At 42.4% G+C, this 20,897-nt stretch overlaps 1 protein-coding gene across 1 annotated transcript; it reads left to right on the forward strand.

Moving 5' to 3' along the window:
* The first annotated feature begins 8,780 nt into the window (after nt 1–8,780).
* On the forward strand, nt 8,781–18,616 carry otulina (OTU deubiquitinase with linear linkage specificity a). The gene is made up of 3 exons (XM_060824197.1): nt 8,781–8,952; nt 13,869–13,990; nt 18,038–18,616. The coding sequence occupies exons 1-3, from the start codon at nt 8,845–8,847 to the stop codon at nt 18,465–18,467; spliced, it is 660 nt and encodes a 219-aa protein (XP_060680180.1). The 5' UTR covers nt 8,781–8,844; the 3' UTR covers nt 18,468–18,616.
* Nucleotides 18,617–20,897: the final 2,281 nt, after the last annotated feature.

Below are 20,897 nucleotides of genomic sequence, written 5' to 3' on the forward strand. Positions count from 1 at the left end.
TAAGGATATCTGATCGGCATTAAACAAATAATCAATCAGAAAATTTAAGACCATTAGGTACATAACCTAACTTTTGAGTAACTATTAAAATGACCCCATACAAATATTTCAGACTTACCCAAATGCAACACCCCTGATCCAAAGTCCTCCTGGGACCTCATTTTCTTTCCCCGGTCAGATAGGACCCAACACAACGGCCCTTACCCAGTACTGGGCCCAACATGAAACCAACTCTCCCACTTCGTGCTACTGGATCCAAAATCCTAAAAGCCACCCAAAAGTCCATTGTTTACCTTACCACCTTGCACCTTACCCACTGGGCACTCTATCCCTTTCCTACAATGCATGCTATACATCTTGCACTCTATCCCTATTCCATTGAGTGGTATGGTGGCTTAGGTAGCTTAGACACTGCTGCCTCACAGTGCCAGAGACCTGGGTTCAATTCCAGCCTCTGGAGACTGTCGGTGTGGAGTTTCTCCCTGTGTATGTTTGGGTTTCCTCCAGGTGCTCCGGTTTCCTCCCACAGTCCAAAGATGTGCAGGTTAGGTGAATTGACCATGCTAAATTGCCCATTGTGATCAGGGATGTGTAGACTAAGTATATTGTCAGGGGAAATGTAGGGTGGGGGAAGTGGGTCTGGGTGGGATACTCTTCAGAGGGTTGGTGTGGACTCTTGGGCCAATGGTCTATTTCCACACTGCAGGGATTCTATGAGCTGCCACCCTACTCATTTGGCAACCTAATTGGCATCCTACCCACTACTCCTCTGGCACCCTTCCTCTCCCCATCTGACATACTACCCCTGGCATCATAACTTCACCCAATGGATCCCTACCCAGCTGACACCATACCTGCCCGGTGTCCTCCCCTGTTGGTATCCTACCCAAATAGCACTCTACTTACCTTTCACCTTTTGACTCCGTCATCTGATATTCTACCTTCCTAGAATACCGTCACACTTAGGCACTTATTGTTTTCTCACAAGTTTTAAACGAATGTTATGTTCAACACCTAAATTTTAAAGATGCTGGCAGGTCTTTTAAATTTCAAAATACATCAGCTGACTGCTGTGCAAAAATGAGGATATGGTTTGTTTTCTTCAGACAGTTCTGCATCACGAAAGAATTATCAGAATGGAAGCACAGCTTTGCATTTCTGAGGGTGCCCAGCGTGGAATCTCTTCTCAGAAATTCAGAGTTGCCCTATTTTATAGAGAGAAAGCTGTGATTGACAATCTGCATGAGATTGTTACTCCTCAGAAAATACAGTCCACTTTTGGGTAAACACTATTTTAAAATTGCTTGGAAGACTTAAATTTTGAAGGATTTTGGAAAAATAAATTCATTTCAAGTTTTGTGGACATACCTGAAGTGACCTCTTGAAAAGAGGTCATTGAAAGTTCACTGTGAACATTCGAATGTTTTATAATAAGGCTTCCTGGGAATCACATGACAGGTAATTGGAATACCTCCACAGAGCCTGGTATCCCGTCACCAAGTCACTCTGTATTTGTACACGGAGAGTCCTTGACACTGATCCAGCTCTCTCAGAGCCAGCTCTCAAAGTGAACAGGATGTCTGGCACATTTATTCTTTTCTATCAGCCAGGACTCCCTGATTGGCACAAATTAACAGCTCCAATCAGGGATGTTACATCATGGGGTAAAGCCCTCTGCTTTCTTAAACCCAACACACAGAAAAGCTCACCTCACACTGTAATCTGTTAAATTTCAAGAGGCAAAGAACTATCTGGCTCTGATCCAAAACATTGATTTTCCTGCTCCTTGGAGGCTGCCTGACCTGCTGTGCTTTTCCAGTAACACACTCTCAACTATCCCAGAGATCACTACTTAAAGTAAAAATTAACAATTTTACTCTTTAAGTACAACAGAGAACATTAAAACAACAGTTATTTACAACTCCTTTCTCTTAAACCTATCTTTTACCTCCCACTCTACAATACTGATCCAATAGATGCCCCTCTTAAATGTACAGCAAAATCAATTTCAAACCCAGTTATTGTCTCCGGATGTCGACCTTTCTCTGTAGATTTCTCTAGGTCAATTTTGGTATTCTGCTGCGCAAATTTCTTATAGACAGGTACCTTTCAGAAATCTATTCTGCCAGCAGTCTATTTCTTGGCAGTCCTTTGTGGTTCTCCAGCTAACTGTTCAAAATGGCTAGTTTTATACCCTAAAACATTGGATCATCTCATTGGTTTGATGTCATCCCAAACTGTAAAATTCAAATTCGATTGGATTTTGGTATCTGGGGCATAAGTTAAATCGATTGACCAAATTTGAATTTGTTTTTGTGCCATGGTAACACAACTCCAGCTATTTGTTTCAACTATTTGTTATTTTTTTAAATTGTTCAGCACATTCTGTGCTTTTCTATGTCCTTGCTAGTCTCCTCTCTCTCTCTCCAGTGTACAGTACACCACTACAGTACCTTCATAACAGGGAACTCAAATTCTATGAGGTCCACCTGGCTCAACTCATTACAATTGCCATAGTAATAACTGCTTGCTTTGCTGCAGACCTTATTGGGGCTGTTTTTCAACAATGACTGCCTTAAAGAGATGTTGAAACAACCTGGTAATTGGAAAAGTAATTTTATGTTTTACGTCTGTAAAAAAAAAGTATTTTATGCTAAAATGCAGGGTTATGGGAATAGAGTGAGGGACTGGGTCGAGCTGGCTCTTCAGAGGGTCAGTGCAGACTCGATGGGCTGAAGGGCTTCTTCCCACGCTATGGGGATTTTATGAATCAATGTTGTGATTGATGGAGTAGTGGCACTACAGCACTCCTCCAGCCTCAATTACAACAACACTGCCACTCAACCACACACTCATTGTTTTATTTGCGTCAGTTGGAGAATAGGAAATGGTTGGAGGGAAATGGGCCAGAAGCAGACAGGTGGGACTAACTTAGTTTGGGATTATGTTCGGTATGGACTGATTGGAACAAAGGGTCTGTTTCTGCGCTGCATTACTCTATGGCACCAAATTTGGAGGTGTAGTGGATAGCGAAGGAAGTCACCTCGGATTATAGCGTGATCTTGATCAGATGAGCCAATGGGTTGCAGAGTGGCTGACTGAGTTTAATTTAGATAAATGTGAGGTGCTCCATTTTGGAAAGGCAAATCAGGGAAGTACTTATACACTTAATGGTAAGGTCCTGGGGAGAACTGGTGAACAATCAGACATTGGGAGTGCAGGTTCATAGTCTTTTGAAAGTGGAATTGCATGTAAACAGGATAGTCAAGAAGACTAAAGTGATGACTGCAGATTTTGGAGATTAGAGTCAAGAGTGTGGTGCTGAAAAAGCACAACATGTCAGGCAGCATCCGAGGAGCTGGAAAATCAACATTTTGGGCAAAGGTCCTTCATCAGTGAAGATGGCTTTTGGTATGCTTGGTGCATTGAGTATAGGAATGGGAGGTCATATTGTGGCTGTATAGGACATTGGTTTGTTCCACTATTGGAATACTGCATGCAATTCTGGTCTCCCTGCTATAGGAAAGATGTTGTGAAACTAGAAAGGGTTCAGAAAAGATTTCCAAGGATGTTGCCAGGTTGGAGGGTTTGAGCTTTAGGGAGAGGCTGAATAGACCGGGGTTATTTTTCCTGGAATGTAGGGGACTGAGGGGTGACATTATAGAGGTTTATAAAATCACGAGGAGCATGGATAGGGTAAATAGACAACATTTTTTCCTTGGGGTGGGGAATCCAAAATGAGAGATCATAGGTTTAAGGTGGGAGGGAAAAAATTTAAAAAGGACCTAAAGGGTTAATTTTTCATGCAAAGGGTGATGCATGTATGGAATGAACTGCCAGAGGAAATGATGGAGGTGGGTATAATTATAACATTTAAAAGGCATTTGGATGGATATATGAACAGGAAGGGTTGAGAAGGATATGGGCCAAATGCTGGCGAATGCAACTAGATTTATTTAGGGTATCTGTTCAGCATGGATGTGCACAGCAAGGGTCTGTTTCCATGCTGTATATCTCTATGACTCGATAAAAGTCTGCTCAGGACAAGCTGAGATGAATAAGCTGCCCAGCTGATATCTCCAATTTCCGAAAAGGAAACCTGCTCCACCAATTCAGAGTGAAACTTAATTGCTCTTTTGAAAGAATGATTGAAATACCACCTCAGGATTGTACTTCCTGAGAAAGCTGTGTCTACAAGTGAGACTTGCAAGAATTTAGTGATTTGACCAGACACACAAGAACATCAAAGCAACAGACACCAGAACATTCTACATTTTACCTCTTTGCCTTCCAGAATGTTTTTTAGCTAAATTTTTTTTTCAAAAAGCCAATCACTGCAGGTATGTTTATTTTTTTCTTCTCGTTTCCTAAAGAATATGTGTGTGATCTGTGTGTTTTGGGAACATTTAGAGGAATATTTCTATATTATTAACTGTACACGTCAACCAATTATTGAACCTTTATTGAACAAGTTTTGTTTTGATAACAGATTTTATCAGCAAGTGTGTGGAGAACAGACACCCGGCGACTAAGGCAAGGACTGAATTACATTACAGGTTCTAAAAAGAGACAGTGCAAGATCGCAAATGATGACACATCCCTCCCTGATCATCTCAACGCCTTCTGTGCCCGCTTTGAGTGGAATTTTGGCAGAGGAGTAACACTTATTCTGACAAGTCCTGATGAACCTATCCCAACAGTCAATGCATCAGATGTTAGATCAGTTTACCTTCGTGTGAATCCAAGGAAAGCGATGGGACCAGATGGAGTACCAGACCATGCACTCACGGCATGAGCAGATCAACTGCCAGAGGTTCTCTCAGACATCTTCAACCTTTCCTTGCAGCAGGTCACTGTCCCTGCCTGTTTCAAGAGGGCCAACATCATCCCTGTGCCTAAGAAGGTTCATGCAGCATGTCTCAATGACCACCGTCCTTGCCATAGTCACCGGGTGTCTGTCTGGGTCTCTAGTTTGGATTGGTATTGGACGTTAGTTTGTCTTAATGGCTTTGCGAAGGTCATACTTGGATTCCTTATATTTGAATTGGTCTCCTGATCTGAAGGAGAAAGTGAGGACTGCAGACGCTGGAGGCCAGAGTTGAAAAATGTGGTGCTGGAAAGCGCAGCAGGTCAGGCAGCATCAAAGGAGCAGGAGAATCGATGTTTTGGGCATAAGCCCTTCTTCAGGAATGAGAAGGGTGTGCCAAGCAAGCTAAGATAAAAGGTAGGGAGGGGGGACTTGGGGGAGGGGCTTTGGAAATGCGATAGGTGGAAGGAGGTTAAGGTGAGAGTGATAGGCCGGAGAAGGGTTGGGGGGGGAGGCGGAGAGGTCAGGAAGAAGATTGCAGGTCAAGAAGGCGGTGCTGAGTCCGGGGGTTGGGACTGAGAAAAGGTGGGGGAGGGGAAATGAGGAAGCTGGAGAAATCTGCATTCATCCCTTGTGGTTGGAGGGTTCCTAGGCAGAAGATGAGGCCCTCTTCCTCCAGGCGTCGTGTTGCCATGGTCTGGGGATGGAGGAGGCCAAGGACCTGCATGTCCTTGGTGGGGTGGGAGGGGGAGTTAAAGTGTTCAGTCATGGGGCGGTTGAGTTGGTTGGTGCGGGTGTCCAGAGGTGTTCGCATTCCCAACGTCCCTCCCTCAAGTCCCTCCTCCCTACCTTTTATCTTAGCCTGCTTGGCACACCCTCCTCATTCCAGAAGAAGGGCTTATGTTTGAAACGTCGATTCTCCTGCTCCTTTGATGCTGCCTGACCTGCTGCGCATTTCCAGCAACACATTTTTCAGCACTGCCGCTGCCGCAGCCAAAGACCCCCAAGTCCCCAGGTCCATGCTATGGGCTTACCACAGCCAGGAGTCCTCTTCTGGGCACCATAGCCAACAGCCCGCTGGGTTCCTGAGTTCCAGACTCAGAGCCTTGTGCTGCAGCCGATGACCCACTGAGTCCAGACTCTGAGCCTACCACAGTCAGGAATCTTCACTCTGAGGACCACTGCAGCCAGGTGATTCTGCTCTGGCTCCCCCACGATGTCACAAACTGAAAAAAAAGAAAAAAAGAAGAAAAAAAATAGTAAAAGCAGACAGAGCAGGTGAGCTCCAGGCTCCTGAGCTGAGGAGTCAGCTCACCATTTTGAAGAGACGGCTGTGAGAAGACCTGATTGAAACTTTCAAAATTAGAGTAGAGTAAATACAGAGATAATACTCCCAATTGTTAAAGGGTTTAGAATGTGAGGGCACAAGTTTAAAATAATTAGTAAAAATAAGCAAACATGATAAACGGAAAACTATTTTCTTGTGTGATTGAGATCTAGAATGCATTGTGTGAGCATAGTGGTGGCAAGATCAATTGCAACATTGAAAAATGAATTAGATAATTGTTAAATAGAACAAAGTACAGAGAGAAGGACCCACAAGAATGGTGCTAAGTTAGATAATTATTTGGCTACACGCCATGACGTTGAATCAATGAATTTAATACACACCATGATGTCGATCAGCAAAGGACTCCCCCTCATCCCCCTCCATCCACGCATCAATGAATTTAATACACGCCATGATGTCGAACACTTCTTCCACCGCCTCTGCCTCCGAGCTTACTTTCACAATCAGGACTCCTACCCACCTTCCGAGGACCCCTTCGCCCACCTCCAACACACTGCATCCACCTGGACACCCCGTGCTGGCCTATTACCCGCCCTCGACCTCTTCATTTCCAACTGCCGCTGAGACATTAACTGCCTCAACCTGTCTATCCCACTCCAACCTCTCACCCTCACAACGCGCAGCCCCCCAATCCCTCTGCTCCAATCCCAACCTCACCATCAAGCCAGCAGATAAAGGGGGCGCAGTGGTAGTCTGGCGCACTGACCTCTACACCGCTGAAGCCAAACGCCAACTCGGGAACCCCGCCCTGCCCAGTTCTATCTCCTTCCCAAGATCCACAAGCCTGACCACCCTGGCCGACCCAGCATGCTCCTGCCCCACTGAACTCATCTCTACCTACCTCGACATTGTCCTATCCTCCCTCGTCCCCAGTAACTCCCCACATACATTCGAGACTCCATCTTCTCCAAGACGTCCGTTTCCCCGGTCCTCTATATTGGGGAGACAAGCCACCTACTTGCAGAACGTTTCAGAGAACACCTCTGGGACACCCGTTCCAACCAACCCAACCACCCCGTGGCTCAACACTTCAACTCCCACTCCCACTCCACCAAGGACATGCAGGTCCTTGGACTCCTCCATCGCCAGACTATAGCAACATGACAGCTGGAGGAAGAGCACCTCATCTTCTGCCTAGGAACCCTCTAACCACAAAGGATGAACTCAGATTTCTCCAATTTCCTCATTTCCCCTCCCCCCATCTTGTCTCAGTCCCAACCCTCAAACTCAACACCACCTTCCTAACCTGCAATCTTCTTCCTGACCTCTCCACCCCAACCCCCACTCCAGCCTATTACCCTCACCTTATCATCCTCACCTTAACCTCATTCCACCTATCGCATTTCCAACACCTCTCCCCCAAGTCCCTCCTCCCTACCTTTTATCTTAGCCTGCTTGGCACACTTTCCTCATTCCTGAAGAAGGACTCAGGCCCAAAACGTCGTTTCTCCTGCTCCTTGGATGCTGCCTGACCTGCTGTGCTTTTCCAGCAACACATTTTCAGCTCTGATCTCCAGCATCTGCAGTCCTCACTTTCTCCTATATATTTTACTGTGTACATTATAGCTATTGTCTAAAAGATGAAAAGGATAACATCCTTTATAAACATCAGGAATTGAACATTAAAATCAGAATGTTCTGCTTCTGTTATACCAGAGTATTGGTGAGACCTTGGTCTCCTTACTTAAGGAAGGATTAAATGTTTTGGGAATCAGTTTAAAGGAGCTGTACATATTGATTCCTGGAAAGAGCAGGCTTTCTCATGTGAAATGGTTGTATTGACTTGGCTTATTTCTCGACAGTTTAGACATGATTTGTTTTAAGATCCTGAATGGTCTTAAAATGCATTTGAAAATGATTGTTTCCCTTGTGGCTGATTCCAAAACAAAGGATTATCCTTTTGGGACAGTGATGAGGAGAAATGTTTTGAGGATTGTGTAACTTTGTCTCAGGTGGTAGTGGCAGAATCTTTGAATATTTTTCAGACGGAAGTCGGTAGATTCTTTTTAGGCAGAAAATGTGGAGATTTTGGGGGTTAGGTGGGAATATGGAATTTAAAACACGATCAGGTCAACCATATATGTACTGAATGCTGGAGCAAGCCCGAGGGGCCAAATGGCCCATTCTGCTCCTATCTCGCACATTCATACGCAATTCTCTCCGATACATGCAGTTTCTTGGGATATCAAAGGACATAAATATATTTCTGGATTGAATAATTTAGACCAATTAAAGATGGTGCTTTGATTTAAGTGTTTTTTCGAGTTTCTCTTGAGATCGCAGAGACAGCCAGTTGTGACGACACGTCCTAAAGCACTTGCCGTCACTGTTTATTCCAGACTGGTGGCACTGGGGAACAATGGCACTGTCACCTTCACGTTTCGTTTTGTGTAGATATAGCAGGCTGGTCTTCTATCGGAAAAAGGCCAACTTTGACCCGGCATCAAGGTACTGGAGCACACTGCAGCATCCAGCCAGGATTCAACATCCTTTAACATGAGCACTCAAAGAACACAGAGGGAATCCTCGGCACGGTCCACAGTACGTCACTCGTTTCCCAGATACGTCTCGTGCGCAGCCTGTCACGTGCCCCATGAAACAAAGCTATCCCAATGACGTTATTCCGATGACATCACTGGGAGGTCAGCGGTCCGTCGCGGGCTGCTGTGAATGTTAACGACGGGCAATGTGGAGGCAGGATGTAAATCAGAGCGACGATGTGTTCGACGAGGAGGCGGACGAATTGCGGCCGTCCCGGAACGAGTGGAATATCTGTATGGGGCAACGGCTCAAGGTACACCGGGGCTCAGCGCCAAGTGTGTAGGACTTGCCAATAGAAAGTGGGGTTTGGGCCTCGACGTCGTACTTTGTCACTGTGAAGGAAGCCGGGACTGTACGCGTGCATCCCTTGTCGGTTTGTGCACGCGCGGTCCCAGAATCCGCGAGCTGGTGATCGCGCGCGCACTTAGCTCGGCTGCAGCTGGTCGCGAGCTGCTGCGAGTTATACACTACATCATGGAAACAGACCCGCCGGTCCATCTATTCTATTCCGACCAGATATTCCAAATTAATTTAATCACATGGCCAGCATTTGGCCTCTATCAGTCCATCAGCATTTTAGCCTCTATCCTCCTATTCATACACGCAGGGGAAAGTGAGTACTGCAGATGCTGGACATCAGAGTCCAGAGTGTGTTGCAGGAAAAGCACAGCAGGTCAGGCAGCATCCGCGGAGCAGGAGAGTCGACGTTTCGGGCTCTTGAGGAATGCGGGCTTATGCCTGAAACGTCGATTCTCCTACTCTTCGGGTGCTGCCTGACCTGCTGTGTTTTATTCATATACCCTCCAGATGCCTTTTAAATGTCATAATTGTACTTGTCTCCTCCACCTCTGGCAGGTTGTTGCATACATGCACCACCTTCTGTGTGAAAAAGTTGCCCCTTTGGTCCCTTTTAAATCTTTGCCCCCTCACCTTAAAGTTATGCCCTCGAGTTCTGGACTCCCCCACCTTGAGGAAAAGACCTTGGCTAATATCTATGCCCCTCGTGATTTTATAAACTTTTTATAAGGTCACCCCTCAATTTCCAATATTCTATGCCCAATGTAGATGTTTAAAATGTTGGAAAATTATTAAATTATTAACTCAATTCCAGCAGATAGATAAATATTTGCCCAGAATTTCAATTTTAAAAACTTGGTCTAACTTTTAAGTAATTATTTAACAAACTCCATATTTACCTTTCACACCTCAAGTCTACTTAAATCCCCAGATCCTGACCTGACATCTCACCAGAAACCAACACACTGAATGCATCATGACTGCACTGAAACAATGTTGGCTGCTCAAATGAGCCTTTGACTTTATCTACCCTTTCAAGTAGACTTAAAATATCCCTGTGGCATTATTTAAACAAGCCCAGGAATGTTCTGGCCAATGTTTATCCTTCAGTAAATACTTCCAAATACCATTTGAGTCATTCGACTTATTAGGTGCCTTGAGGGTGTGTGAGATCTTCAGTAAGATTATGTTTTTTTTTCTAGTTATTATTGTATCTGAAGATATCCAAACTTGCTTCATTCTGTAAAAGTGTCCTTTTTTTTCCCATGTTACTCTACTGTATCCCCTTTCCCCTCCTTATTTCACTTTGTTCTGACTTTCCCAACAAGATAAACCTATCAAATTACTTATAACTGCACTTTCAAATTCTCTATTGTCCAGCCTTTGGCATTTGATTCATCATGAAAGTTTGACAGCACACTAGCCTACCCATCCAGAGTCACCTCTCCCATTTGCCCCTCTTCCTGCTAAAATGATCAATTATTCCTGCCACTGATAAGTTCTCATCTTTGCTTCTTTCACTCTATGGACTTAAATATTTTACCAGTTTAGACATTCATCATTAGGATCATTATGAAACACAAAAGATAATCCATCCACCACCCCACCCCCCACCCCCCCCCCCACCGTGTCTCACTTCCTATCTCCATTTTAAACTATAGTCATAAATCATGAGCCCTGCCTCCTCTATCCTCTCCTTCAAGTGCAAGACGCTCACTGGTAAAATTAACACCAACTGTTCAGTTGCATCTGTTTCTTTCCCTGTCCCTGACCACCAAACATGCTTCCTCTAAAGTTCCCTGTTCTAGCTCTAAACTTATATCTTCATTTCATTTCTTTCTGCCCTCCTATTCTGTGGCCCATCTCCCGTTCTCTGAATCTTGTTCTGACCGAGTGAGGAGACAGTGGTTGAGCAGTCATATCACTGGATTAGATCACTAGATGCCAAGGCTAATGCGTAGTGGACACCTGTTCAAATCCTACCTTGACGGCTGATGGAATTTAGACTCAATTAATAAAGTTAGAATTGAAAGTCACTCTTGTTAACAGTGACTGTGAAACTGTAATTGGTTATTGTAAAAACACATCTGGTTCTCTAGTGATCTTTAGGAAAGGAAATATGCCATCCTTACCTGGTCTGCCATATGTTATTCCTGATCCACAGCAATGTACCATATGTGCTTTCTTACGATTAACATGGATACTATTTTTGAGGGGCTAAAATTCATACCATATCATTAGCAGAAGCCCAATTGATTTCTAAACAAATACAGCAGACAAAAAAAACAAATTGTGGTAATTCTGAAAATTCAGAGCGGAACACAACAGCCAATGGACTGGCAGACTGGAAAGCTGGAGCAGGATGTGACAGCCAGCACGCTGACTCATAAACATTGACCTTTACATCAAATATATGGATAATTCCAGATTATTTGGTCAAAAATAGGTCAATTTTACATGAGATTGACTATTACTCGAATGCATACATTAGTTGGCTTCTAATTCCTCTCTGAAATGGCTGAGCATGCTGTAAGTGGGGTGGACTACAAGTTTTAGCAATCTGTGATGCCCACATCCCATAAAAGAAAAGAAAACCGCTAACGACCAAATTCCATTTCTAGCCCCTTTGTTAGTTAATGTTGTTAGCTGTTCCGTCTCCTCTTCAAATCTGCTGTCATCAACCCCTTCTCAAAATAAACTCTTGCTCCATTCTATTCCCTTAAGCTGTTGCCCAATCGCAAACATTTTGTTGAGCTTCAAAGTCCTTAAACATTATTTCAAAGCCCATGTCAATCTTTCCAAGTCTCCAATTTTTAACCTGTACAGACCATTTCCCATCCCAGAACAATGTAATGGCCATCAGTGTCACAACTGACACAATGTGTTATAATGACCATGGTAAGCCTCAGGCTAAAAATGCATAAAAGGATATCTGCAGCTTTCGACGGTGTTTATCACATCATATTGATTGCTTGTGGGACTGCCCTTGCCTGGTTCCATTGTTATTTATTCAATCATAGCCAGAGAATTAATTACTTCTGTTCTCCTCATGTTTACCTCCTGAAGTTCCATCATTAAACCATTCATAAATCTCATCTACATGCTGCCTGTTACCGGCATCACCTGAAAATTGTTCATATTCCACACATAAGTTGAGAATACCCAGCTTTGCCTCACTTTAACCCACACAGTTCCTTTACTCTTTCAGATTTACCTTATTAGATAAACAGAAATTTCCTCCAGTTACATTGATCATAGAATTTAGGACTGTTCTGGGAAAGAGATAGTTGAGAGGAGAATTATTTGAGGTGTTCAAAATCATGAAGGATCTGGCAGAGTAGATTAACATAAACTACATTAGTGGAAAAATCACAGATCAGAGGACACATGTATAAGGTATCTGGCAAACAAGCAATTGTGACAGTGCACGGTTAGGATTTGGAATGTATTGCTTAAGAAAGTGATCAAGGCAGACTGATACCACATCCCAAAGCAAACTGGACTGTCTTCTGAAAAATGTATAGAGCTGCAGCGAAAGACAGGTATGGCATGAGAGTTCTCTTTGCAGAGAGACATCATGGATGTGATGGGCTGAATGGCATCCTCTGCTGTAATGATTCTATGAACTAAGTGTTGATAGCATTAAAACTGTTGTCTTTGGTGTTTACCACAAAATCTGTTCCCTCTCCCTGATCACCTTCTGAAGGTAACTAGATTGTTTACAACCTTGGCATCTTATTAAATCTTGAGGTGAGCTTCTAATTACATCCACTGCTGTAATATTCTATCTCTGCCCTGCCTTTGTTCTTTTTCTGAAACCATTATCCACGGCTTTTTTGTCTTTAGACTTGAGAATTCCAATGTCCTGGTCTGGCCTCCATCTTCCACCCTCCGGAAATCTGTACTTATTCAAATTTCTGTCTACATTGCAACACATGTTTATTTCTGTTTATCTTTATTCCCTGTACATACTGATTATGTCATCTTCTAGATCAGCACACCTCGAGTTCAATATTCTGATGCTTGTTCCCAAATTCTTCCATACCTTTTCCTCTATCTAGCTTTGTAAAGTCTTCTAAGGATGTATGGTACACTATTTAGGATTGGGATGATGAGAAATTTCTTCACCAGAGAATGGTGAGCCTGTGGAATTTACTATCAAGAAAGCAGCCAAAGCGTTGTTTGTGTCAGATATGGCACTTAGGACATCAAAGGATATGTGGGAGAAAGAGGAATAGGCTTTTTGAGTTGATCATCAGCCACAATTATAATGAATAGCGGAGCAGGTTTTAAGAGTCAAACGGCCTACTCCTATTACTTTCAATGTTTCTATACCTTTAACCCTATGAGATCTCTGCACTATTCCCATTCTGCCTAGTTGTACATCCCCAATTTAACTGCTCTAACAATATGGAATCTCTCTCTCGAATGTTTGGCCTAAAGCACCATACCTCTCTTTCTAATGTATTTCTTGAAATCTACCCTTGATCAAGCTTTTGCACATTGTCTAAATGTCTCCTCAGATGGTTTTGTAACTCTCCTGTGTGACTTAAAATGTAATTTGCCTTAGAATGCTTTACTAGTTTAAAGGCACTTCAGAAATTAATTTGTTATTGAGTAGGCCATCCAGCCTACGAAAACTAATAAAATTATCAGAGTTCTTGATGGGAAAGTTGTGTCCTCTGATTCACTCTTCAGGTAGCATAGCCATTACATTTCTGCACTCTGCTATGAGCTGAGATGAACTTCATAGCTATTATTCATACATTAGATGTAGCCTTTTGGGTATATGATGCATTGAATATCATGTTTCATGTTATTAGTCAGCTGTTGTTACTGATTAGGTCACTAGTTTCCAAATATTATTTCTAGGAAGGCTATAGGGATGGGGTAAATGCTGGCCGAGAATCCACCTTACAGCGTGGCTTCAATCAAGGTTACCAAGAGGGTGTGAAGAAGATGTTGGTTCTGAGCCAAATAAAAGGGCTTCTGAGGTGAGAATATAACAAAAGAAACTGCAGTACGTGCTCATTTGTAGTTTTGCCTAATTATTTACAACAGATACCATATTTTGTTTTGAAAAGCATGCACACACAATTCATAGCACAACTGGATTGTAGTCCACACATGCTGATTCTTGCACAACCTCTTATTGGATTTATTAGTGACTATCTTATATTTATGATCCCTACTTTTGAATTCACCACAAATAGAAGTATCTTCCATTGGTTTTTCCTAACAAATTCTTTCATAATTTTAAAGAATCATGGGAGTAGACTGATTGGAGTAGTAATTGGCTGAGTTGGTTTTGTTCTTTTTTTCTGCGTACAGGAAATACACGGGCAATTTTCCACATTGTTGGATAGATTCTAGTGTTGTAATACTGCACAAGCTTGGCTAGAGGAGTGTCAAGTTCTGGAGCAATACTTCAGTACTTTGTCAGAATGTTGTCAGGGGCTAAAGCAGTATCCAGTGCCTGTAACTGTTTCTTGATATAACATGGAATGAGTTGAATTGGCTGAAAACTGGCATGTGATGTTGGGGACCACTGGAGGGGGCTGAGATGGATCATTCACTTGTGGTTGAAGATCGTGGTGAATATTTCAGTGTTTTGCACTGATGTATTGGGCTTTGCATCATTGAAGATGAGGATATTTGTGAAGCTGTCTCCTCCAGTGAGTTGTTTAATTGTCCACTTTTATTTATGACTGGATATGGCAGGACTGCAGAGCTTGGATCTAATTCTTTGTTTGTGGGATCACTTAGCTCTGTGTCTATTACTTGTTGCTTATGGTGTTTGGCACACACGTAGACCTGTTTGGTAGGTTCACTAGGTTAACACCACATCTTTAGGTATGCCTAATGCTGCTCTTAGCATGCCCTCCTTCATTCTTCAGTGAATCAGTATTGATAGCCTGGATCGATGGTAACTACTGAATGAGGGATATATGGGCCATGATATAGCAGATTCGGCTCAGTATAATTCTACTGCTGTTGATGGCCCACAGTCCAGTCTTGTGTTGCCAGATCTGATTGAAGTCTGTCCCATTTAGCACAGTGGTAGTGCCACACAACACAACGGAGGGTATTCTCAATGTGAAGGTGGGACTTTGCCTCCATAAGTACTGTGCAGTGGTCGCTCTTACCCAGTCTATCATAAACCGATATATGTGCAGTATTTTTTCCCTCTAGTTCCCTTGCCACCAGTCTATCAGCTATGTCCCTTAGGGCCTGACCAGCTCAATCAGTAGTGCTACTGCTGAGCCACTCTTGGCTGTAGACTTTGAAATCCCCAGAGTACGTTTTGTATCCTTGCCACAGTCATTGCTTCCTCCAAGTTTTGTTCAAAATGGAGGAGTATTGATTTATCATGCAAGGGAAAGCTGCAAATGTGTTGCTGGTCAAAGCACAGCAGTTAGGCAGCATCTCAGGAATAGAGAATTCAACGTTTCGAGCATAAGCCCTTCATCAGGAATAAGAGAGAGAGAGCCAAGCAGGCTGAGATAAAAGGTAGGGAGGAGGGACTAGGGGGAGGGGCGATGGAGGTGGGATAGGTGGAAGGAGGTCAAGCAGGCTGAGATAAAAGGTAGGGCAAGCAGGCTGAGATAAAAGGTAGGGCAAGCAGGCTGAGATAAAAGGTAGGGGAGGATAGTACATGATAATCAGTGAGAGGTTTCCTTGCTTGTGTTGAACCTGAAGCCATGAGACATCTTCGTGTCCGGACTCAATATTGAGAACTCCCAAGGTAATTCCTTCCAGACAGTAGAGCATTGTGCTGCCACTTCTGCTGGGTCCACTCCTCCAGAGGTCCTCAGCTTCATAAATACCAGAATCATGGAAACAGACCCTTTCGTCCACCTGGTCCACACTGATCATGTTCCCAAACTGGTCCTATCAGTCTGCATTTGGCCAATATCCCTCCAAACCTTTGCTATTCACATACAGGTACTTATCCAAATGTCTTTTAAACATTGTAACTGTAACAGCATCCACAACTTCCTCTGGCAGTTCATTCTGCACACAAAATAAAAAAGTTGCCCCTTGTCCTTTTTAAATCTTTCTCCTCTTACCTTAAAAAATGCCCACTATTTTTGAACTCTGCCACCTTAGGGAAAAGACCTTTGCTATTCACCTTATCTGTGCCCCTCTTGATTTTATAAACCTTCATAGAATTGCCCCTCAACCTCCTATGCTCCAGTAAAAAACGTTCCAGCCAATCCAGCCTGCCCTTATAACTCAAATTGTCCATTCCTGGCAATAACCTGGTAATTTTTTTTTCTGAACCCTCTCTAGCTTAATAATATCCTTCCTATGACAGAGCAACTAGAACTGGACACAGTACTCCAGAAGAAGACTCACCAATGTCCTTTTGAACTTCAACATGATGTCCCAATTCCTACACTCAGGTCTGAGCAATGAAGGCAAGCGTGCTAAATGTCGTCTTAACAACCCAATCTACCTATGGTGCAAATTTTAAAGAATTATGAACCCAAGGTCCAACCATTGATTATATTAGTCCTGCCCTTTATTGTTTCACCAGTCTTCAACCAATCCCTTTCAGTCCACATGATATCAAGACACTAAATACTGCCAAAGCTATGGGCCTGGGCAAAATTCCACTGAAGACCTGTGTTCCATTGCTGCACTCGCAGCCAAGCTGTTCCAGTACAGTTACAACCCTGGCATCTATCTGACAATGTGGTAATTGCCCACTCAGGTCCTGTGCACAACAATCAAGACAAATCCAACTTGCCCAATGACGACATTGTTATACTACGCTTATCATCAGCAAAGTGAATGAATGGGTCGTTGACAGTGCTGACAAGTAGCATTTGTAAAGGGAATAACCTGCTCTGTCACTCACTTTGGTTTCTGCCAGGGCTGCTCAGCTCCTGACCTTATTACAGCTTCATTCCATAACAGTCAAAAGAGCTGATGTGAAAGTGACTGCTGTTGACATCGGAAGCAATATTTGACAGAGTATGGCATTAAGAAGCCCAAGTAAAACTAGAGAAGTTAGAATTGGTGAATGCTATCCAGGTTGGATCCATGCATAGCACAAAGAAAGGTCAATACTTTTCCTACAAAAGGTTAGAAGTTGTGATGTTTTCTGATGACTGTCAATGAACATTCATGCTAGAAAATGCCAGGCAATGACTGTATCCAACAAGAAAGAATCTAACGGTTCCCCTAGATATTCAATGGCATTACCATTGACAAATCCTGGACTATCCACAACATGGGAGTCTACCGTTGGTCAGAAACTGAGCTGGATCAACCATATAAATACTGTGACTACAAGAACAGGTCAGAGTCTAGGAATTCTTCTGTGTCTGCAACGTCTGCAAGGCACAAATCACAAGTTATGGCATATTTTCCATTAACTGGATGGGTGCAGGTTCTAATAATACTGGACAGATATACCTTCACCCTAGACCTGGAGTTTACCTGCTCCAGAGCAACTAGGGATGGGCAATAACTGTTAGATCATGAACAAATATAAATAAACTCGATGTTATCTAATATTTTGCCAAATGAACTTTAGATGACCTGAAAGGAGCAGAGATAATGAGCAACTTAATAATTCTGGTCTAGTTCAGAGCAGAGGTTTTCGGCAGGGGAAATCACTGACAGCACCAAGAACTCTCCCCCCCAGTCTGGCACTCAGCAGCTACCCAACTCAGGGGAAATGCACTATTGTTTATGCTTGGAAGGACGCTACATCCACTACTTTGAGATACTAGATCTAGGTATTGTTTGCAGTCTGTCACAGGAGAGAGTGGAACTACTATACTAGCTAGCTGCAGCTTGCAACTAAAATGTTACCTGTGTGGGTTTCATATCTGTTGATCTAAAAGTCTGCCTCAAAATTTAAATTTGTGGATGTGCCCAATGCCCTGTTTTTCATATGAAAATATTTTTGAGACTTATTTATAATTTGGCACCTGAAGCTTGCCTTGTTTTGCTTCATAATGCCTATTTTTAATGCTTTTATAATGAAATATCTTGATCAAAACTCAGTATATTTTCTATATCTACAGTGCCTTGCTATCATGGTTTCAACTGAATGGAAGTGATCCTAATCTCCTAACCAAAGTAAACCAACTGCTTGGTGTTGCTACCCAGCAAGAGGAACTTATTTTTAAAAATCTGTGTGTATCACCCAAAGAAACCAGTGTTACTGATGTAATGGAATGCATTGAAGACATGAGTTTGGACACTCTGCCAGAGAAGCAACCAGATGTGAACAGCTATACTGATGCTGCAAGTGAAATCTGGGACTCTGGCAGTGAGACTGGAAATCCTGACTCTGGAATCAACAGTACCACTTTGTCACATCTGAGAAGCTGTAGGACTGCACCAGGAATTGAATCAGAAATGGTTAAGCAGCTCTGTCAAGACTGTGCTCTCTTGTTGAAAGACTGTGAGCTACCATCAGAAATAGCACTACATTTCCAGCTGCAGCCTTGACCCTTTTCAAAAAAGAATGTGTACTCAATATTTTCCAGCAACTTTTTGGGGCACTTATAACCTGGTTTGATGTAACCTGGTCAATGTTTGCTATCTCTAGAGAAAATTTTAAATAAAACCTAATAAATTATACAGATGATTGTACCCAATATCTGGTTGCTACGTGCCTCGGATGAGAGGAGGAAATTAGGTCCTGTCTTTCTGATCCGTTCTGTGTTACACACATCTCTTTCTAAAATTCTTAGCTTTAAAGTGGTTTATGATCAGTTAAATACTTTCCAAATATACAAAACATAGGAACTGCAGTGATGAATTAACACACCTAAAGATCCCACAACAAATTGAAGAATAACTGTTGGTAGAAAAACCACAGACAACTCCCTGCTTTTTAAACAGTATTGTCCTATCCTTTACATCTTCTAGAGGTAAATGTGATTCACAATTTAACATCACATCTGATAGATCTGACAGTGCAGCACTCACTCAATACTACACTTAAATGTCAACCTATCATATAAACTTGTCTCTATATTATAGTTTAAACTGCTTTGTACCTAAGCTTGTGTCTTGCCAAAAATTACTGATGTAGAATAATTTGAGTTGCAGAATATGTAATTTTCAGCCAGAAATAGGGTCAGTTCTGTAAGTTTTCAATAGCAAGTTTGCATTTATCAATAATATGTGGTAACCTAGGTCAATTTTTTTTAAAAGTCATACCATAGTCAGTGTCAATTTAAGCTGTGCTTAAAAATATTAGTTTCACCTATTTCTTATCCAGTTCCTTCATAATTATATATGTTTCTATAAGATCCCCCTCATTCTTATAATTTCTAATAAGTATAGTTCCAGTCTACTCAATCTCAAGCCAACCCTCTCAGCTCCAGAATCAAACTAGTCAACCTCCTCTGTATCCCCATCCAATATTAGTACTTCCTTTCTCAAGTAAGGAGACCCAAACTGTACACAGTATTCCAGGTGTGGCCTCACCAGCACCGTATACAGCTGCAGCATAACCTCCCTGGTTCTAAACTCCGTCTCTTCAGCAGTGAAGGACAATATTCCATTTGCTGCCTTAATTATCTGTTGCACCTGCAAACCAACTTTTTGTGATTCACATATGAGGACACCCAAGTCCCTGCACAGCATCATGCTGCAATTTTGCACTATTTAAATAATAGTCCATTTTGCTGTTATTCCTACCGAATGACCTCACACTAACCAACATTGTACTCCATCTGTCAGACTCTTATCCACCTATTTAACCTGTCTATATCCCTTTGCAGACTTGGTGTCCTCTGCACACTTTGCTCTATCACTCATCTTAGTGTCAGCTATGAACTTTGACACACTACACTTGGTCCCCAACTCGAACTCATCTATGTAGATTTGTAAACAAATGCAGTCCCAATACTGATCCTTGAGGCACACCACTAGCCACTGATCACTGACCAGAAAAACACCCATTTATTTCCACTCTGTTTTCTATTCGTTAACCAATCTTCTATCCATGCTAATCATTACCTGTAATACTTAGTACATTGATCTTATGCAGTAACCTTCTGTATCGCACCTTGTTTAATACCTTCTGGAAATCCAGATACACCTCATCCATCGGTTGCCTGTTGTCCACCGCACTCGTAATGTCCTCAGAGTTCTAGTAAATTAATTAAACATGACCTGCCTTTCATGAACCCATGCTGTGTCTGCCTGATGGGATAATTTCTATCTAGATGTTTTGCTTTTTCTTCCTTGATTATAGATACAAGCATTTTCCCCAGTACAGAAATTAAGCTAACAGACCTACAGTTACCTGCTTTTTGTCTACCTCCTTTTTTCAACAGTGGCATCACATTTGCTGTTTTCCAATCTGCTGGAACCATGCTAGAGTCCAGCGAATTTTGGTAAATTACCACAAGTGCATTTGCTATTTCCCCTGCTCTCTCTTTAGTACTCTGAAATGCATTCCATCAGGGACAGGAGACTTGACCACCTTTAGCCCCATTACGTTGCCCAAAACTACCTCTTTTGTGATAATGATTGTTTCTAGGTTCTCATCTGCCATAGTCTCCTTGTCATCAATTATTAGCATGTTATTTGTGTTTTCCACTGTGAAGACTGACACAAAATACTGCTCAACACCTCAGCCATTTTCTCATTTCCCATGATTAAATCTCCTTTCTCATTCTCTAAAGGATCAATGTTTACCTCAGCCATTCTTTTTAATTTTATATATTTGTCGAAACTGTTGCTATTTGTTTTTAAATTCTGAGCTAGTTAACCCTCATAATCCATTTTGCCATTTTTATTTTTTTTTCATGGCTTTCTGTTGATGGTTAAAGATTTCCCAATCCTCTAGTTTCCCACTAATCTCTGCCACTTTGTATACATTAGCTTCTAATTTGATACCCTTATTCAGTTCCTTAGTTATCC

The sequence above is a fragment of the Hemiscyllium ocellatum genome, chromosome 4, assembly GCF_020745735.1.
Source record: "Hemiscyllium ocellatum isolate sHemOce1 chromosome 4, sHemOce1.pat.X.cur, whole genome shotgun sequence".
NCBI lineage: Eukaryota > Metazoa > Chordata > Chondrichthyes > Orectolobiformes > Hemiscylliidae > Hemiscyllium > Hemiscyllium ocellatum.

Excerpts from the sequence above, each read along its gene's own strand:
- otulina (XM_060824197.1), top strand. The coding sequence starts at position 8,845 with ATGTGGAGGCAGGATGTAAATCAGAGCGACGATGTGTTCGACGAGGAG. Across the intron at positions 8,953-13,868 it reads GTATGGGGCAACGGCTCAAG|GAAGGCTATAGGGATGGGGT; the intron begins GTACACCGGGGC and ends TATTATTTCTAG. Across the intron at positions 13,991-18,037 it reads CAAATAAAAGGGCTTCTGAG|TGCCTTGCTATCATGGTTTC; the intron begins GTGAGAATATAA and ends CTATATCTACAG.